Source organism: Saprolegnia parasitica, assembly GCF_000151545.1.
Source record: "Saprolegnia parasitica CBS 223.65 unplaced genomic scaffold supercont2.116, whole genome shotgun sequence".
Lineage (NCBI taxonomy): Eukaryota > Oomycota > Saprolegniomycetes > Saprolegniales > Saprolegniaceae > Saprolegnia > Saprolegnia parasitica.
The window spans coordinates 72,150-86,298 of NW_012156510.1; the positions used below are offsets into that span (position 1 = coordinate 72,150).

The 14,149-nt window shown below is 58.3% G+C and overlaps 6 protein-coding genes across 6 annotated transcripts; 2 read left to right on the top strand and 4 right to left on the bottom strand.

Moving 5' to 3' along the window:
- Positions 1-751: 751 nt before the first annotated feature.
- Positions 752-2,177, bottom strand: SPRG_13327 (hypothetical protein). The gene is made up of 3 exons (XM_012353167.1): positions 1,431-2,177; positions 1,048-1,373; positions 752-1,000 (listed from the first exon to the last, which is right to left on the bottom strand). The coding sequence occupies exons 1-3, from the start codon at positions 2,135-2,137 to the stop codon at positions 807-809; spliced, it is 1,227 nt and encodes a 408-aa protein (XP_012208557.1). The 5' UTR covers positions 2,138-2,177; the 3' UTR covers positions 752-806.
- Positions 2,178-3,474: 1,297 nt separating this feature from the next.
- Positions 3,475-3,954, top strand: SPRG_13328 (hypothetical protein). Its single transcript, XM_012353168.1, has one exon. The coding sequence runs from the start codon at positions 3,500-3,502 to the stop codon at positions 3,803-3,805; it is 306 nt and encodes a 101-aa protein (XP_012208558.1). The 5' UTR covers positions 3,475-3,499; the 3' UTR covers positions 3,806-3,954.
- A 189-nt stretch (positions 3,955-4,143) lies between these two features.
- On the bottom strand, positions 4,144-6,816 carry SPRG_13329 (hypothetical protein; the record flags this gene model as incomplete). The annotated part of the gene is made up of 11 exons (XM_012353169.1): positions 4,144-4,323; positions 4,364-4,623; positions 4,667-4,805; positions 4,858-4,920; positions 4,968-5,230; positions 5,278-5,500; positions 5,544-5,800; positions 5,850-6,066; positions 6,114-6,183; positions 6,237-6,432; positions 6,480-6,816. 11 exons carry the CDS (start codon positions 6,814-6,816, stop codon positions 4,144-4,146), a joined length of 2,205 nt encoding a protein of 734 aa, XP_012208559.1.
- A 624-nt stretch (positions 6,817-7,440) lies between these two features.
- On the bottom strand, positions 7,441-8,252 carry SPRG_13330 (hypothetical protein). The gene is made up of 3 exons (XM_012353170.1): positions 7,920-8,252; positions 7,789-7,873; positions 7,441-7,737 (listed from the first exon to the last, which is right to left on the bottom strand). The coding sequence occupies exons 1-3, from the start codon at positions 8,243-8,245 to the stop codon at positions 7,498-7,500; spliced, it is 651 nt and encodes a 216-aa protein (XP_012208560.1). The 5' UTR covers positions 8,246-8,252; the 3' UTR covers positions 7,441-7,497.
- A 908-nt stretch (positions 8,253-9,160) lies between these two features.
- SPRG_13331 (hypothetical protein) lies at positions 9,161-9,606 on the bottom strand. Its single transcript, XM_012353171.1, has 3 exons — positions 9,450-9,606; positions 9,306-9,395; positions 9,161-9,252 (listed from the first exon to the last, which is right to left on the bottom strand). The coding sequence occupies exons 1-3, from the start codon at positions 9,537-9,539 to the stop codon at positions 9,220-9,222; spliced, it is 213 nt and encodes a 70-aa protein (XP_012208561.1). The 5' UTR covers positions 9,540-9,606; the 3' UTR covers positions 9,161-9,219.
- A 2,759-nt stretch (positions 9,607-12,365) lies between these two features.
- On the top strand, positions 12,366-13,779 carry SPRG_13332 (hypothetical protein; the record flags this gene model as incomplete). Its single annotated transcript, XM_012353172.1, has 1 exon — positions 12,366-13,779. One exon carries the CDS (start codon positions 12,366-12,368, stop codon positions 13,740-13,742), a length of 1,377 nt encoding a protein of 458 aa, XP_012208562.1. The 3' UTR covers positions 13,743-13,779.
- Between the last annotated feature and the right edge of the window lie 370 nt (positions 13,780-14,149).

The window sequence follows — 14,149 nt, forward strand, 5'->3', positions numbered from 1 at the left end:
TGCTGTAATCGCGACGGCAAAGCACCCGTCCCGACATGCAAGGCTACAAGCACGAAGGCTCTGTCGTGTCTGGACGACCAAGGCTGCAGTCATGACGGCCGCCACCCGACAAGGCAGTGGGGATGTGCCATCGTAAGGATACCATGCATGGCTTCCTCGGATGAATGGCCATTCACTTGGCTACTGCTAGCTACCACTGTGCACCCGCTAGCGCAGGCAGACGAGCTTGCAACCCAGAATAGAGCACCACCTCTCTTCCCACTTGCGTCCCTTGTGTGACCTGGCTACAGACGTGACAGGCATTTTTGCTCCTTGCGTGCGACGTCGGCGGGCTCGGTCATTGGCCTTTCTGAGTTAGCCTGCACCCAGCGCAGCTTCAATGCACCGCGATGATGCCACTGCCACCGTAGGTGCGAGCAGTAGGTGACTATATATAACTTTTAGCTGCCATCGTCAACAGCAACTTGACGGGCGGGGCTCGTTGCATCGAGAAGGTCCTTGGCAAGGCCCAGCGTGGTATCGTGGCCGCCTTGCCACGCGTTGTAACGCGCTCGGCAGCGGATCTAACGGCGTGGTGCAATGTTATAACGACGCCGACACTTCTAACACACCACCCGATCTGATCGGGAGGCGGCTGGAGGCAGGCAGGATCAGCCACAGGCATGGATTGCGCCCCTACTTCAACATGCGACGACGCGCGGTGCCACGGCCGGCGGGCTACGCGTCGCGACGTCCATCAATGCGCATGCTACCCGTCTCTTGGTGGTCATTAGCATATCTACTAGTACGTCCTACTGTACGTCGAGCTACTGGTCCTTGGCCAGAATCGCGTTGGCAGCATCGATGCGGTACGCCTTGGCGTTGCCCGGTCGCCGCGTGAGCTTGCGCGCGCGCATGTTGAGCTGGTGCTCAATGTCCTGGAAGCTCACGCCGGCCGCGACGCAGCGGGCCATGGCGAAGTACAGCACGTCGGCGCCTTCTTCCGCGACGTGCACGGCGTCTACGTACGGTACTATGACCACGTCGGTGGGAGAACGATAGGACTACCGGTGGCCTCGGCGAGCTCCTGCGCTTCCTCGACGAGCTTGTTGCGAAGCAGCGTCATGTCATCAAAGAGGCGCTTGGTGTACGAGCCCGGCGGCGCCGACTGTTTGCGATCTTGCAGCGTGGCCTGGAGGTGGCGAATGCCCATGGCCGGCCCCCAGCACGTGCGCGTCTCGAGGTGGCAAAAGCTGCCAGCGTCCGGCGTCGTGGCGCGCGCCGGACTGTGTTGGAAGACCGTGAACCGCAGCGCATCCGAGTCGCAGTCCATGTCCAGCTGGATGAGCTCCTGCACATGGCCGGACGAGTCGCCTTTGGGCCACAGACCATTTCTATTACGTAAAAGCATGCGAGTCAGGATCAAGTCGATGGTTCTTGCTACACAGTACCGAGAGCGGGAGTAGTAGATGCCGCGCCGCTGCTGGACGGACGCCACAATGCTCTCTGCGCTCGAGTAGACAAGGCCCAGCGCCACGCCCGACGCGTCGGTGACCACGGTTGTAAACAGGCCGTCCGGACGGTCGCTCTTGAGGCACCGGACAAAGGCGTCGGTGACATCGTCGTTGGCACTTGGCACTGCTGCCAGACTCAATCGCTGTGCATGCAACGGCCCGACGTTCGTTGCGATCGCAGTCCCCGGCGCGTCGATCGCGACCACGAATCCTTCGGGCAGCGCCTTGCGCAAGGGCAGGACGGCCTCGGGTGACACGTCGGCCGGAAGCTGCAAGAGCAGGCCCGAGGCAAACGCCGTCACGGCCGGCAGCGTCGTCGCGAGCGCAACCACGTCGGCGCTGGTGACGGCCAAGGAGAGAAGGACGCGGTCCGCGGGCAGGTCCAAGGCAATGCCGCCGGTCACGAGCGCTGTGTACGTAGTGTGGAACACGGCCTTGTGCGCGCCGTGGTCGAGCCACGTGACGGCCGAGTCGATGGCGTCGGGCGCGAAAGGCCCGACATAGAGCCGTGTCGTCGCCAGGAGCGCATGCGAGAACGCCGCAGTCGAAAGCTCCTGTGCCGACAGGCGGACGTACACGGGTCCGAGGAGACTCCACGCGCGCAGAGGCGCCTCGTTCAAGGTCGTTGCGATCGGAAGCAGCATGCTGGTCGAAAAGGCAAAATGGACGGTCGTCTTGGTCGCGCGATCTTGGATTGGCCAATCACCGCGCCGTATTTGGCACCACGGATGGCCGCGGAATAAGATTGTGGCACATGTGTCGATGCTCGTTGCGCGTCCAGCGGCTTCGAAATGAAGCGCCGCGAACGTCGGCCCCGAGGGACGCCGAGCCATTCATCCCGCGGACGGCAAGTGCCCACACGTGTGGCGGCATGAAGGCATCCTTGCAAGCACTGCGTCCGGCTCCCGGCGACAACAACCAAGCAAGCGGCCCAGGTCTTGTCAACTTGCCTCCTGGAGCGCATGGACCGGATTTCCGCTGTAGCAACACATGCAAGGTACAAGCGTACTTGGCGCTGATATGGACTTGGACGATAGACTTCAAGGAGGTTCTGCCCAGCAAAGGCATCGATGTACGACATGCCGTGCCGAATACATGGTACTTTGCAGTGGAGTACAACGCTGGAGCATAACGTGCTGGAGAAGACGACGTTGATCAAGTGGCGATGATGCTCGGTGATATCGGTCCGAGAATTGTTTAGCGTCGTGGTCATTCGATGGTGCAGTAGGACATTGCCCTTTGACGAGGCCTGTGCTATCCGTGTACATGCAGAGCAAAACACTAGGTCGGTTGCATCTCAACGGTAGCGCAGGTTGAGGCACTGCTGTCTATCGCACTCGTACGGCAGCGGCAGGAGCCATGGAACCTTCATGTTGCGTGTCGTCGCTGCAAAGTTGCCGTTGACGGCAACGGACTCCATCAGTCAACAAGATCACTTCAGTTGTTGCGCGCTCGACTCGATGCAGCGCATCACGACCTGCTAGTGCGTCCATATCGCGTTCCACGGCGGGACCTACGCAGGCAAATGCCTTAGCGTCCCACGCTGTACAACACGCAGCGTCTTCCATTGCTTCCTCGCTGCACGATCCCAACATGTTGTTGTATCCTCTCTTTACGCCAACGACAGTCGACGCGCTCGTGTACGCCTATCGCTCGTCGGTTCGCCCATGTGCCGGCGACACCCAAGATGGCGTCGTTGCCGTTGCCGTCAAGCGTACTTTCACTGTCACTACGCCGCCGCCGAGCGGCGCCCGCACCTTCTATCGCGCGCGACCTTGCAGGACACATGGTGGCGCATCCGCCATGCGTGTACGTTGTCGGCGAAATGCTGTCTGCATGGGCCACGGCCCGTCGTCCCGCCGCCATCGCGCTTCGTCGGCGTTCATATCTATGTGCCACCTCTCACAATGCATATGTTCGCGTATTCGTTTTGCGAAATATCAAAAGAAAGAGGAAGTCGACGGCTTCGGGGCCAGCCATATTTTCGTTTTGGACTGTACTGACTGATGTTTGCCCAACGCTTCCTCCGCACGGCCGGCGCCCGCGCCTTCTCGTCGGCGCCCAAGCCCACGTCGATCAACGGCAAGGGCTCGCTCGACGCCATCTACGCGGCCTTCATGAAGAACAACATCACGTACGTCTCGACGATCGTCGTCGCGGCGGTCCTCTTTGAGGGCGTGTACGGCTCGACCACGTCGGCGCTCTGGGAGTCGATGAACCGCGGCCGCCTGTACCACCACATTGACTGGAGCCAGTTCAAGTCGGACCTCGACGACGAAGAGGAAGCGGAGGACGACGAGGACGACGAGTAAACGCCCGCACCACACATGTACCATCCGCCGGTATGTTTATGGAATAGAAAAAGGGTTATTGTGTATCCTCTCCGTGCCACCTTGCCTGCCTCTTGGCCGTTGACGACGGTGCTGCGTACATGGGCGCGCTGCATGGCCATCGAAACCACTCCCGACGACCTCGTCGCTCGACACGGACGTGGTTTCCACGCGGCCTCTCGGCTGCTGTAGTGTCTTTGGCCAAAGCAGGCATGTTGAGCGCGCACGCTGCAACGCAGCGCCAAGTGGACGTGGCCGACACGCTTAAAAGCCAACTGGAATGGCAAAAGTGAAAGGATGTAGGTAGTATTACGAGCAGATTAGAAGTCGTCGTCGAGGACAAATGCTGGCGTCGACGCCACGGGCAAAGGCTTCGCTGCTACGGGCGAGGGCATCGCGGCCACGGATGACGCCGGTGCCGCTACAGACAACCGCGGCTTGGCGACGCCGGTGCCTCTGTCGTACGAGAAGAACTTGCCGTTGGCCACGACCACGTTGGCCTACAGGTCCATGAGTCGCATGCAGTAGCATGCCACGTACTGCATCGAGGGCGACGTGGTGCGGGAACTGCTTCATGCCCAGGAAGCGTTTGAGCGCTTCCTTCACAGGCAGCGTCACATGCACGTGCGTCACGTTCGGGAGCGAGGCCCAGCCGTTCTGAAGCACCATGGCCCAGCCGGTCTTCGCATCGTCGGCGTTGACGAGCACGTACTGCACGGTCGTGTCTGTGTTGGCGGCGGCCTGCGCCAACAGCGTCGCGATCGCATTCGGGCACTGGACGCACGTCGTCGACCAAAAATCTATCGGGCGGTTCACGCGTGTATCAAGTTGATACAAGCCTACCGAGGATCGTGGCGGCGCGGTTGCGCGGGAGGAGGCTCGTCAAGTCCGCCGGCATCATCGTGCGCATGTCGGTGGCAATGACCTTTGGGAAGGCCTTGCCGTGGCATGCATCATGGGCCGGGAACACCGTCGGCGACGCCTGTACATGCGCTTGAGCCTCTCGCGCTCCATATCGTACGACACTGCCTCACCGGAAGTTGCGCGTCCAGCGCCGCATACGAGAAGAAGCTGCCGTTGAGACGCACGGTATGATCCTACAGTCCGCATGTTTGGGATTTAATGCGTTGTGGTAAGCGCGTACTGGTCCGAGGTAGACGTGGTGCGGGACCTGCTTCATGCCGAGAAAGACCTGCAGCGCCGTCTTGGAGGTCGGCGACACGTGCAGATGCAGCACGCGCGGGTCGTGGTGCCACTGCCGCGTCTGCACCATCGACCAGCCTTTCGCCGCATTGTCCGTGTTGATGAGGATGTACTGGATCCGCCCCATGGGCGCGCGCTCGGCGTGGTGGGCGAGCAACGTCGCAATCGCTTCGGGGCACTTGACGCACGTCGTCGACCAAAAGTCTATGCAACGGCATGAGGCGATCGCACGTCCACGCATCGGCGTCTACCGAGGACGACGAGATGATTCGTGGCCAGCACCGCGTGCAGCGAGAGCTCGATCTGCGTGCCGAGGCGCAGCACGGGCACGTCCGGGATCACCTTGCCGTGGCAAGCGTCGTGGCCGGGCAGATACGCCGTGGGCGACGACGGCGGCGTCGGCGGCATATGGTGCACCATCATGTCGACAATGTCGTACGAGAAGAAGGAGCCATTACGGATGACGTGGCGGGCCTAGCGTGCAGCATTGGTACATGGGACGATCGCCAGGACCAACCGGGTGCAAGAAGACACGGTGCGACGACTGTTGGAGGCCGAGGAACTTGTCGAGCGTCGCCTTCTCGGATGGCGCCAAGTAGACGTTTAGGATCGCCGTGTTCTTGTAGTGCGCTTGGACGCGGTCCCACGCCTTGAGAGGATCGTCCGTGTTGATGAGGACATATTGCAGTGGCAAGTCGCCGCTGTGCTGGGCGTGGTGTGCGACGAGGGCTTCCATGGCCGCAGGGCTCTTGGCACATGTGGTCGACCAAAAGTCTGGTCAAGAATAAGACAACATGTCCATCAAAAAGAGCGTCGATGGTACCGAGGATCGTGTACTTTGTCGGCACGAGCAGCTCAAAGAGGCTGCGCGCGTGCCGGGCGTTGGGTGCCGGAAGGATGACCACATCGATGTTGGGGAAGACCATGCCATGGCACGCGTCCTGCGGCACGTAGAGGGTTGTCGACGGCACCAGTGGCATCGCGGCCGGTTGCAACAACTCAAAGCTGAAGCTTGGGCCGTGGGCGAGCACGCGATGGCTCTACATGCCGTCCATGAGTTCTGGAAGTAAAGACAATCGAGGCGCACGGCGTCTGCAAGGACATGGTACGGTGTCGCCGTGATGCCCAGTGCCTTCTTGAGCGTGAGAAGCGCGTCGCTAACCAAAATACGATAAGTCCCCACGCGCGCCTTATCTCAGAGTATGTTTACCAGGCAATGTGGTAGTGGTGCAGCGTTTGCTGCGGGAAAAACCACTTTTTGAGCGCGACCTTGTCGGCGACCTGCTCGGGCGACGGCGCATCATGAAGGACGATAAACTGCACGTCGCGCCGCTTGGCTTGGAGGTCGATGGCTTGCGCCTGAAGCGCTTGCATCGTCAGCGCCTTGGTCGTCCCATCGAGCAGCACTACTCGTAACGTTAGCATGCATGTCTTAAAATACGCGATCGCGCACCGAGGACAGCCTTGGGCGCCTTGGCCGGCATTGTTTCAAACAGCGTGAACGGAGCCTTCGTAAAGACGTCGGTGACCGACACGTTGGGCAAGGTGTGCTGCGCACTGAGGCGGGGCGAGCTCACGTGCGAGCGAGCGCCCTTGAGCATCTCGACGTGCACAGCGCTGCCGTGGATCTGAACACCGAGTTTGGCGGCCCGCGGAAGCCCGAGCTCCATTTTGGCGAGGGCAGCGACCTTGGCGATGGCCGCGCTGTCGGCCTGGCCTTGCATGGCCGGGCTCAGGCGGAGCGTCGCGGTCGACGAGTCGCCGTGCAGAGCTTCGATCTCAACGTTCATCTTGCACTTTGACACGCCCGAGTAGAAAGGCAACTTGGCGCGCTAAAAATATCACGCAGTCATTGGCTGGCGTGCTATTCATAGAGCCAATCCGAGCCCCCAAAGCCAAGATATGAGATTCTGATTGGCAGAAAAGGAGCTATTTCGACCACGGTAACGATCGCAATGGCGTCCCTCAGGATTGGTTGAAACCTCATTCTTTTCAGCCAATCCAAAATGTGCCGTTGGGGATCCAGCAAATGAGAGCCACGAGCGTCATGCATTTCACCATAATTTCGACCACTCATATGACGAATAATTGTTTGCATCTGCCACAACTTTGGAATGAATCTCCACATGAAGGCGACATGACCGCGCGCACAGATGGTTAGAAGGGTGTCGACGATGGAGGACGACGAACGGAACCAAGACGCAAGCGCCGACGCAATTGAATCTTTTCAGCCACAAAATAGATCGTTTAGTTGATGGCCTTGAGAATTGAAGTCACGCCGAGGTGTCGACTGGACACCATCACGATTACGCAAGGGCCTACTGTGACAGACTCAAGAGTACCGGTAGGCGAAGGATGCTCTGTGCTTTCCATGAATCCTCTCCATTACCGAGATGACACTCGATGATACTGCTTGAGCCGGCAACCTTGAGATGGGCACATCCCAAGACACACGTGGTATTAGCGTGCATTTAAGCCTTCTTGGCCTTCTTGGCCTCGGCCTCAATGGCCGGCTTGGCGTTGCGTTCAAACTGCGCGACGATCTCGTTAAACGACTTGTACGCGAGGATGCTGGGGAAGATGCTCCAGGGCATGTTCATGCCGACGCAGATGACCCAGAAGAGACCCGGGTCCGACGAGACGTGCGAGTGCTCCGAGAAGAGCGGGTGGAGGCAGAACCACGTCAAGCCGTAGAGCTGCATGATGCTCACCTAATCGTGTCACACAATAAAACGTTTGCATCCGAATAATTGGCGCCGTACAATCAAGGCGACCGGGTGGTAGTAGCTCTTGTTGGTGACAAAGGCGTACGCGGCCAAGAGGCACAACGGACCGTCGAGAAGCGCCCTACACCATGCATGGCATGAGCCCGAGCGAAGCATTAAAGTCATACGTGATCGTCTCCATGGCCGCCGTGCCTTCTTCCATCGGGTAGCCGTAGCGGTAGTCCGAGGCCGAGTAGAGGTCCATGGCGCCGCCAAAGTACTGGTTGTCGCGGAAGAACGTGAACGAGAGCTCGAGGTAGCTGTGGATGTAGCCCGAGAGCACGAACCAGCCGACCGTAAACGTATGGGCACGCTTGGGGTTGATGACCGTCAAAATGAGCATCGTAAAGTGCGCGAGGAGCATGAGCGGCACGAGCATGTAGAGCCACTCGGAGAGCTCGACCTTGTTGAAGGCTTCGGCGAGCGTCTGCTGCGGCGGGACGACGGACGGCATGGCAGGCGAATTCGAAAATGACACACGTCGTTCCTTTCATACTCGATGCCAAGCACATCAATTGTCAAAGGTACCTGCGACAGTGAATACAAAGTATGTGATTCGACAGGAGTTTCGATGATTCGTGCGCTGCCAGAGGGGCCGTGAACATGGTCGCCGACCACGCGCTGGCCAGCGTGGCGAGGATGCCAAGGTACGAGCCGCGGACTCTGCTACCTGCGAGGTCGCATGCTACATGGGCGAGACGAAGACGATGGGCCTCGCAACGAAAGCACTGCAGACGATGCATGGCAGACTGTCCAGACACACGGCAGACGTCGACGTCCATGGACGCGAGGTGTATGGCTGCAAGCACGCAGAGGAATACGCGCGAGACGAGGTGGCCGTCAACATGGCAGTGCTAGAGATGACGAGCAGCGTGAACTCATCATGCTGCGTAGCAATGAGATGGACGGGTGTATGATCTGCCCATCCAGCAGTGGCGAGAGTAACCACGCTTGCCAACAACGGGTATTCCATGGCCAGTACAGTAGGCAGCGCACAAGGGCTCGGTAGAGCTAGCTGGTAGCGCGAGTGCTAGCGCAGTGCTCTATCTCGGTCGTGGAGCGTGACGCCCGATCGTGTGGCGGGCAAGATCATGGAACGCCACCCATCAGGCCCATGGGGCGTCGACGGCGGGCGTCGATCCATAGCAGCGTCGTACAAGGGCCATCCCAATGGCTACGCAGCGCCGTCGCCCATGTACGCATGCGCTGGATGGCTGCCTGCCCGAGCGCGCAACGCTGGACGAGCCACGCCTTGGTCCCGGCATGCGAACGGTCTGTGCATAGCAGCCCCATACGCAGCCCATTTGGGCGTGGCCATCTCGTTGTCTACTGAGCCATCGTCGTCCGAGACGACGTCACGCAGAGAAAGACGCGACGCAAGGAGGATCATGCATTAGTCGAGAAGCGTAGAGGCTATCGGAGGTCGCACTAGTATTTCGGGTCGATTTGGCGGGACCAGTTCTACAGACGCGAGCGTGGGCAACGAGGCGCGGGCCATCATCGCATGGGCGTACCTTGTAGTCGGGGTCAAACTTGAACTGGTTGTCGTCGAGGAAGAGCATGTCGACGACCAAGATCATCGTGAGGAAGATGACGACCGTGGCCTAGTACGAGAACGACGACGCATGAGGCCTCTACCTAGGCAGGCGCGCATGTACCCAGGGGATCCACGCAGCATCGGCGGCGATCGCGACGACGATGAAGAAGAGGATGAGGAGCGCCTGGAGCTTCTGCCGGTAGTTGTACATCGTGCTTGCTCTGTAGTGTCCGTTGGGGGCCCTGCAGTCAAAGGATGGAAACTTCTGTGTTTTAAACAATCACCTAGGTGTTTCAAACACGGTTTGCGACAAAGAGGCGGTGCGGTTGAAGGCGGCAATCCTCGCAGACTGCATACTGTCACCCAACCTTTGATATTCGATACATACACCATTTTACACAGTACACCATTTTCTTTCTCACACCATTTATTAGTACGTCACACGATATAAAGCGAAACGCTCGAGCAAGGCGGTCTCGCAGGAAGGCCCTTCTTGCGGCTGCCCTCTTGCCAGAACTGCGATATGCTTGAAACGTGCTCGTGTGCTAGGTCAAGTGTACCTTCATTTAGCGTGGTGGGACGTTTTACGCACAATGGGAGGGACCCGCCGGGAATCAAAGCTGCATCGCAGGACCAAACATATTTCGGAAATATCTTGGCAATCCCTAGCCTCCGAGGTTGAGCTCACTGTTGGCTTCACAGCTCCCTCGGACGGATTTGTACCTTGGTAGGAATCGTCGTACCGCGAAGCGTTCAGGCAGCACGCAGCGTAAGAGCTGAGACGGCTACAATATGCTTTTGCATTGCACATAAGTCGATGTCAAGTTTGGATAAGTCGCATTCACACATAGAGTGGCTTTGGATGTCGCCATGAGCTTACTCCATAATACACGGGCTTGGTGCACCGACGGCCGAGAGGATGGCACGGCCTTGAAGGTGCCATTTCCGTTGCCGACCGTGAACGGTTTTGGAGAATCCATGGAGAGGTTGCAGAGCTGGACCGTGTGGACGTCGGGCGCCTGTACTACGTGTTTTGAATGATCTTGGTCTGGTTTGCGGTGATGGTCGTTGTCGCCGACTTGTATGTAGCAGCTATTGAATAGCATGAGCGTCGCCTCGTCACTGGCAATCGCGATGCGGACACCGCTTCTGCAGCCGACGGCATTGACGAGAGGCCAATGCGAGGTACCGACTCTAGAGCACGTTTGAAGAGCAACATCGTCGAATACAAAGATTTGACAAGAATTGTGCGCCTTTTCCTCCGCGTCGTAACACCAGATGTTTTCGCTGGAAAGATACGCGTACTATTAGTATACCTGTAGTAAGCTGGTGGCAATTGCTAATAGTATACCTGTAGTAAGCTGGTGGCAATTGCTTGTAGCCTGTGCAAGTGCAAGCGCTCATGAACAAACCGTTGACGCGGCTTTTGCATCGGCTGGACACGAAGAGAAAACGCACAGCGTTTGAAGCCACCGCCTGGACAACACACTACACGGCGCTCAAGGCCAAGCAAAGGGATCCGGCCCTTGAGTTTGAATTGCACCGAGAAATACCAGGGAACGTTTCCCCCATTATCAGCACGGTGTCACCCGATTCCGCAATCACCACGAACCGATGACAGACGAGCTCACCACTAACGCTTGCCAAGGTGCCTCCGACACGAGAAACGACGTGGCGCGCGCTTTCTTAAAAAAATCCTTCGTCTGACGCCCCGCCACTGGAGTCCGCGAGTTGATTCCTGAGATTTACAGAGATACGACCCGGTATCTGCTACTATTCGTTCTAGGCAGTGGTCTATGAATCTCCACAACACAACTCCATCCAAGTGAGCTACCCAAGTGTGCGTCACGCCAGCCTGGGCTGGCTCGCACCCAAAGAACAACGGTACCGGCTTGTTCACGAGTTCTGTGAGCTTTAAATCGCGACAACACTCGTACTAGAACCCTTATCATTCACGCACAACATCACAGGTCGCATCGCCCGTTCAGCGTCGACAAAAGTCTTTGAAGAGAATACCTCGTACATGATTCATCGCATGGACAGCTCGCCTTGACAATGCGCCGCGCGTGACTCCCATCTGTTGTGCCATATGGTAATGAACGGCTCTGGAGCGCTTCAAGCGCCCACCGCGGTGCGTACACGGTACTCTTGGTGCAAAGCTGGCAAGACCCATAGCTCGTTTCCGTACACTCTACCGCTAGTGCTTTCTAGTGGTAGCTTTTGTTCGTGCAGGTCTCGCTGCATGGGAGAATGTTGAAACTTCAAGTGCTGCATCTGAAACTGCTAGCTTTTTGAACACAAAGGCGACCACGACCGAGTGGGTGCGAGGGCCAAGATTGCCTGCTTACACGACACCTAACAGCGACATACCTGGTTACCCGACCTTACTCGCGACCTTGTTGTTGTACCGAGCTACCCATCAGAATTCCTCTGTTCTATGTAGATGAGAGAACAGTCCATCCATTCGACTACTGTCCTTTATAGCTCATGTCGCTATCCATCATCCTGCGCGTAGGTTCATGGTGATTGGCAGTCGCCATCCCAAGAAAAATGATCAGGACATTCAGTACCAGTTGTGTACTCGTCGTGGCGGACTCACGGAAGGTCCAATGCGACGATGCCAAGCACTTTCCTCATGTGGTGCTTTAGTACTCCCACCGTAGCGACTGGGACTGACGCCGTCGGACGCACTTGGCATTTCTCGATTCCGCGGCATACTCTGCGCGAAACCGTCGAAATCTTTTCCTGCGGTTCGCAGCGAGGTCTGCGTTTTGCTCGGTCTTGAGATTCCCACGCAGACCAGATGTCATGCCACATGTTTTGGATGCGGCGCTCGACGACCCGACAAGATTCATAGTCAGCTGCTTTGAATCTGGCACGTGACTCACGCTTCCCAGGTCCACCGGAGGAGCGTTCGCCGTCGCTATCTGAGAACAGCCCATGTCCCACGGGCCTCAGATTGAGCGCCGACTAGGTACTACCTCTTGCAGTTGACTGCATCGTCTTTCCTCACTCTACCATTCACCGCCTCTTAAACATGCAGCTCTCCAAGTGCCTTGCTGGTCTTTCGCTTCTCGCCGCGACCGCCGCGACGTCCGTCTCGCAGGTCCACGTAACTCTCTCGTCCGAAGTCGTCGGCTGCAAGGACGGCGTGTCGATCACGTTTGCAAGCGACGCGGCGGCGCCGTTGACGCTCACGTACAGCGCAGGCAGCACCGAGAAGACGGCGACGACGACCATCAACTCGTACAAGGTCGACGACGTCAACTGCACGTATGCCTCGCCCAACTTTCACACGGCGCAGCTCTGCGACCTCTCGGCCAACACGCAGTACACGTACTCGGTCGGCTCGTTCAAGGAAACCTTCAAGTCGATTCCCGCGAAAGGCAAGAAGACCGTCCTCTCGGTCATCGGCGACGTGGGCATTGAGCACATCCAGGACACGATCTCGAACCTCGGCAGCGACCTCAAGGGCTCGACGCCGGACGCGGTCGTTGTCGCTGGCGACTGGGCGTACGCCAACGGCTTCCACGCCGACTGGGACAAGTGGCTTGAGGCGACGCAGCCGCTCTTCTCCAAGGTGCCGCTCCTCGGCATCAACGGCAACCACGAAGTGATCCAGGGCAACGGCGTCAACTACGACAACATGTGCAAGCCCGAGTACTACTTGGCCTACAGCAACCGCATCGTGACGCCGATTTCGGCCGACGCCAACAAGGATCTTCGCACGTGGTACTCGAAGAAGATTGGCAACATCCACGCTGTCTTCCTCGACGACTACACGGGCATCCTTGGCGCTGACAACATTGGCTCGGACTACTGGCTCACGCACCGCAACCAGCAGCTCGACTGGCTCAAGGCGGACCTCGCGAGCGTGAACCGCGAAGAGACGCCGTACCTCATCGTCTTCAAGCACAACCCGTACTACAACACGTGGGCCAACCACCAGTGTCAGTGCTCGCCCGTCAAGTTTGAGATCAACGATGTCGAGGCGTGCTGGAAGGGCAACTACTACACCAACTCGACGGCCACGAGCGGCAAGCTTGGCGGCCCGCGCAGCGAGCCCCACTGCGGTCTCCAGGGCAAGTTCGAGGACCTCTATCTCCAGTACGGCGTCGACGCCGTCATGGCCGGCCACGTGCACGCGTACGAACGCACGGCGCCCATTTACAAGAACAAGATCACGGCCGGTGCCCCGGTGTACTTTACCGTCGGCACGGGTGGCCATGGTCTGTACCAGGGCGCGATCTCGCCAATCCCCGAGTGGTCCAAGTCGACGTCGAGCTCGCTTTATGGCGCGTCGCGTGTGGTTGCCGACGATGAGAAGCTTACGATCTACTACCGCGCCAACGGCGAGACGACGACGATCTTTGACTCGGTCGAGATCAAGCGCCGCACCAAGCCCGCGTGCTAAGTGTTTCGATGGCTGCTGTATCTGTGCATATTTCCACGACTATCGATATACTGTAATTGATTTTATCTTTTTCGTTTTGGAATTCGACTTTTGCTAAGCTATGACGCTCTTGCGTTGGGTACGGACGTGTGCCGTTCTCTATCTGTTCGGATTGGAGCTGCTTTTTTATCATTGAGACTGTGGCTGCCGCGGTGCAACGCCAACCACACAGAGAGCGGAGAGTCGGGAAGTGAGCAAGTGCATATTGAGTAGCATAGCAACACACCATAAGAAGGCGCTGGCCCTTTTGTCACCAAGTGCAGCGGGCTGGCATCGCGATCGCGAAACGTTGCAAAGATCTCGGCGGCAACTGTGGCGACGTCTGAGGCCCCGAGAAGGGCCAGTGTCGCGACGCGGCGGCGTGGGTC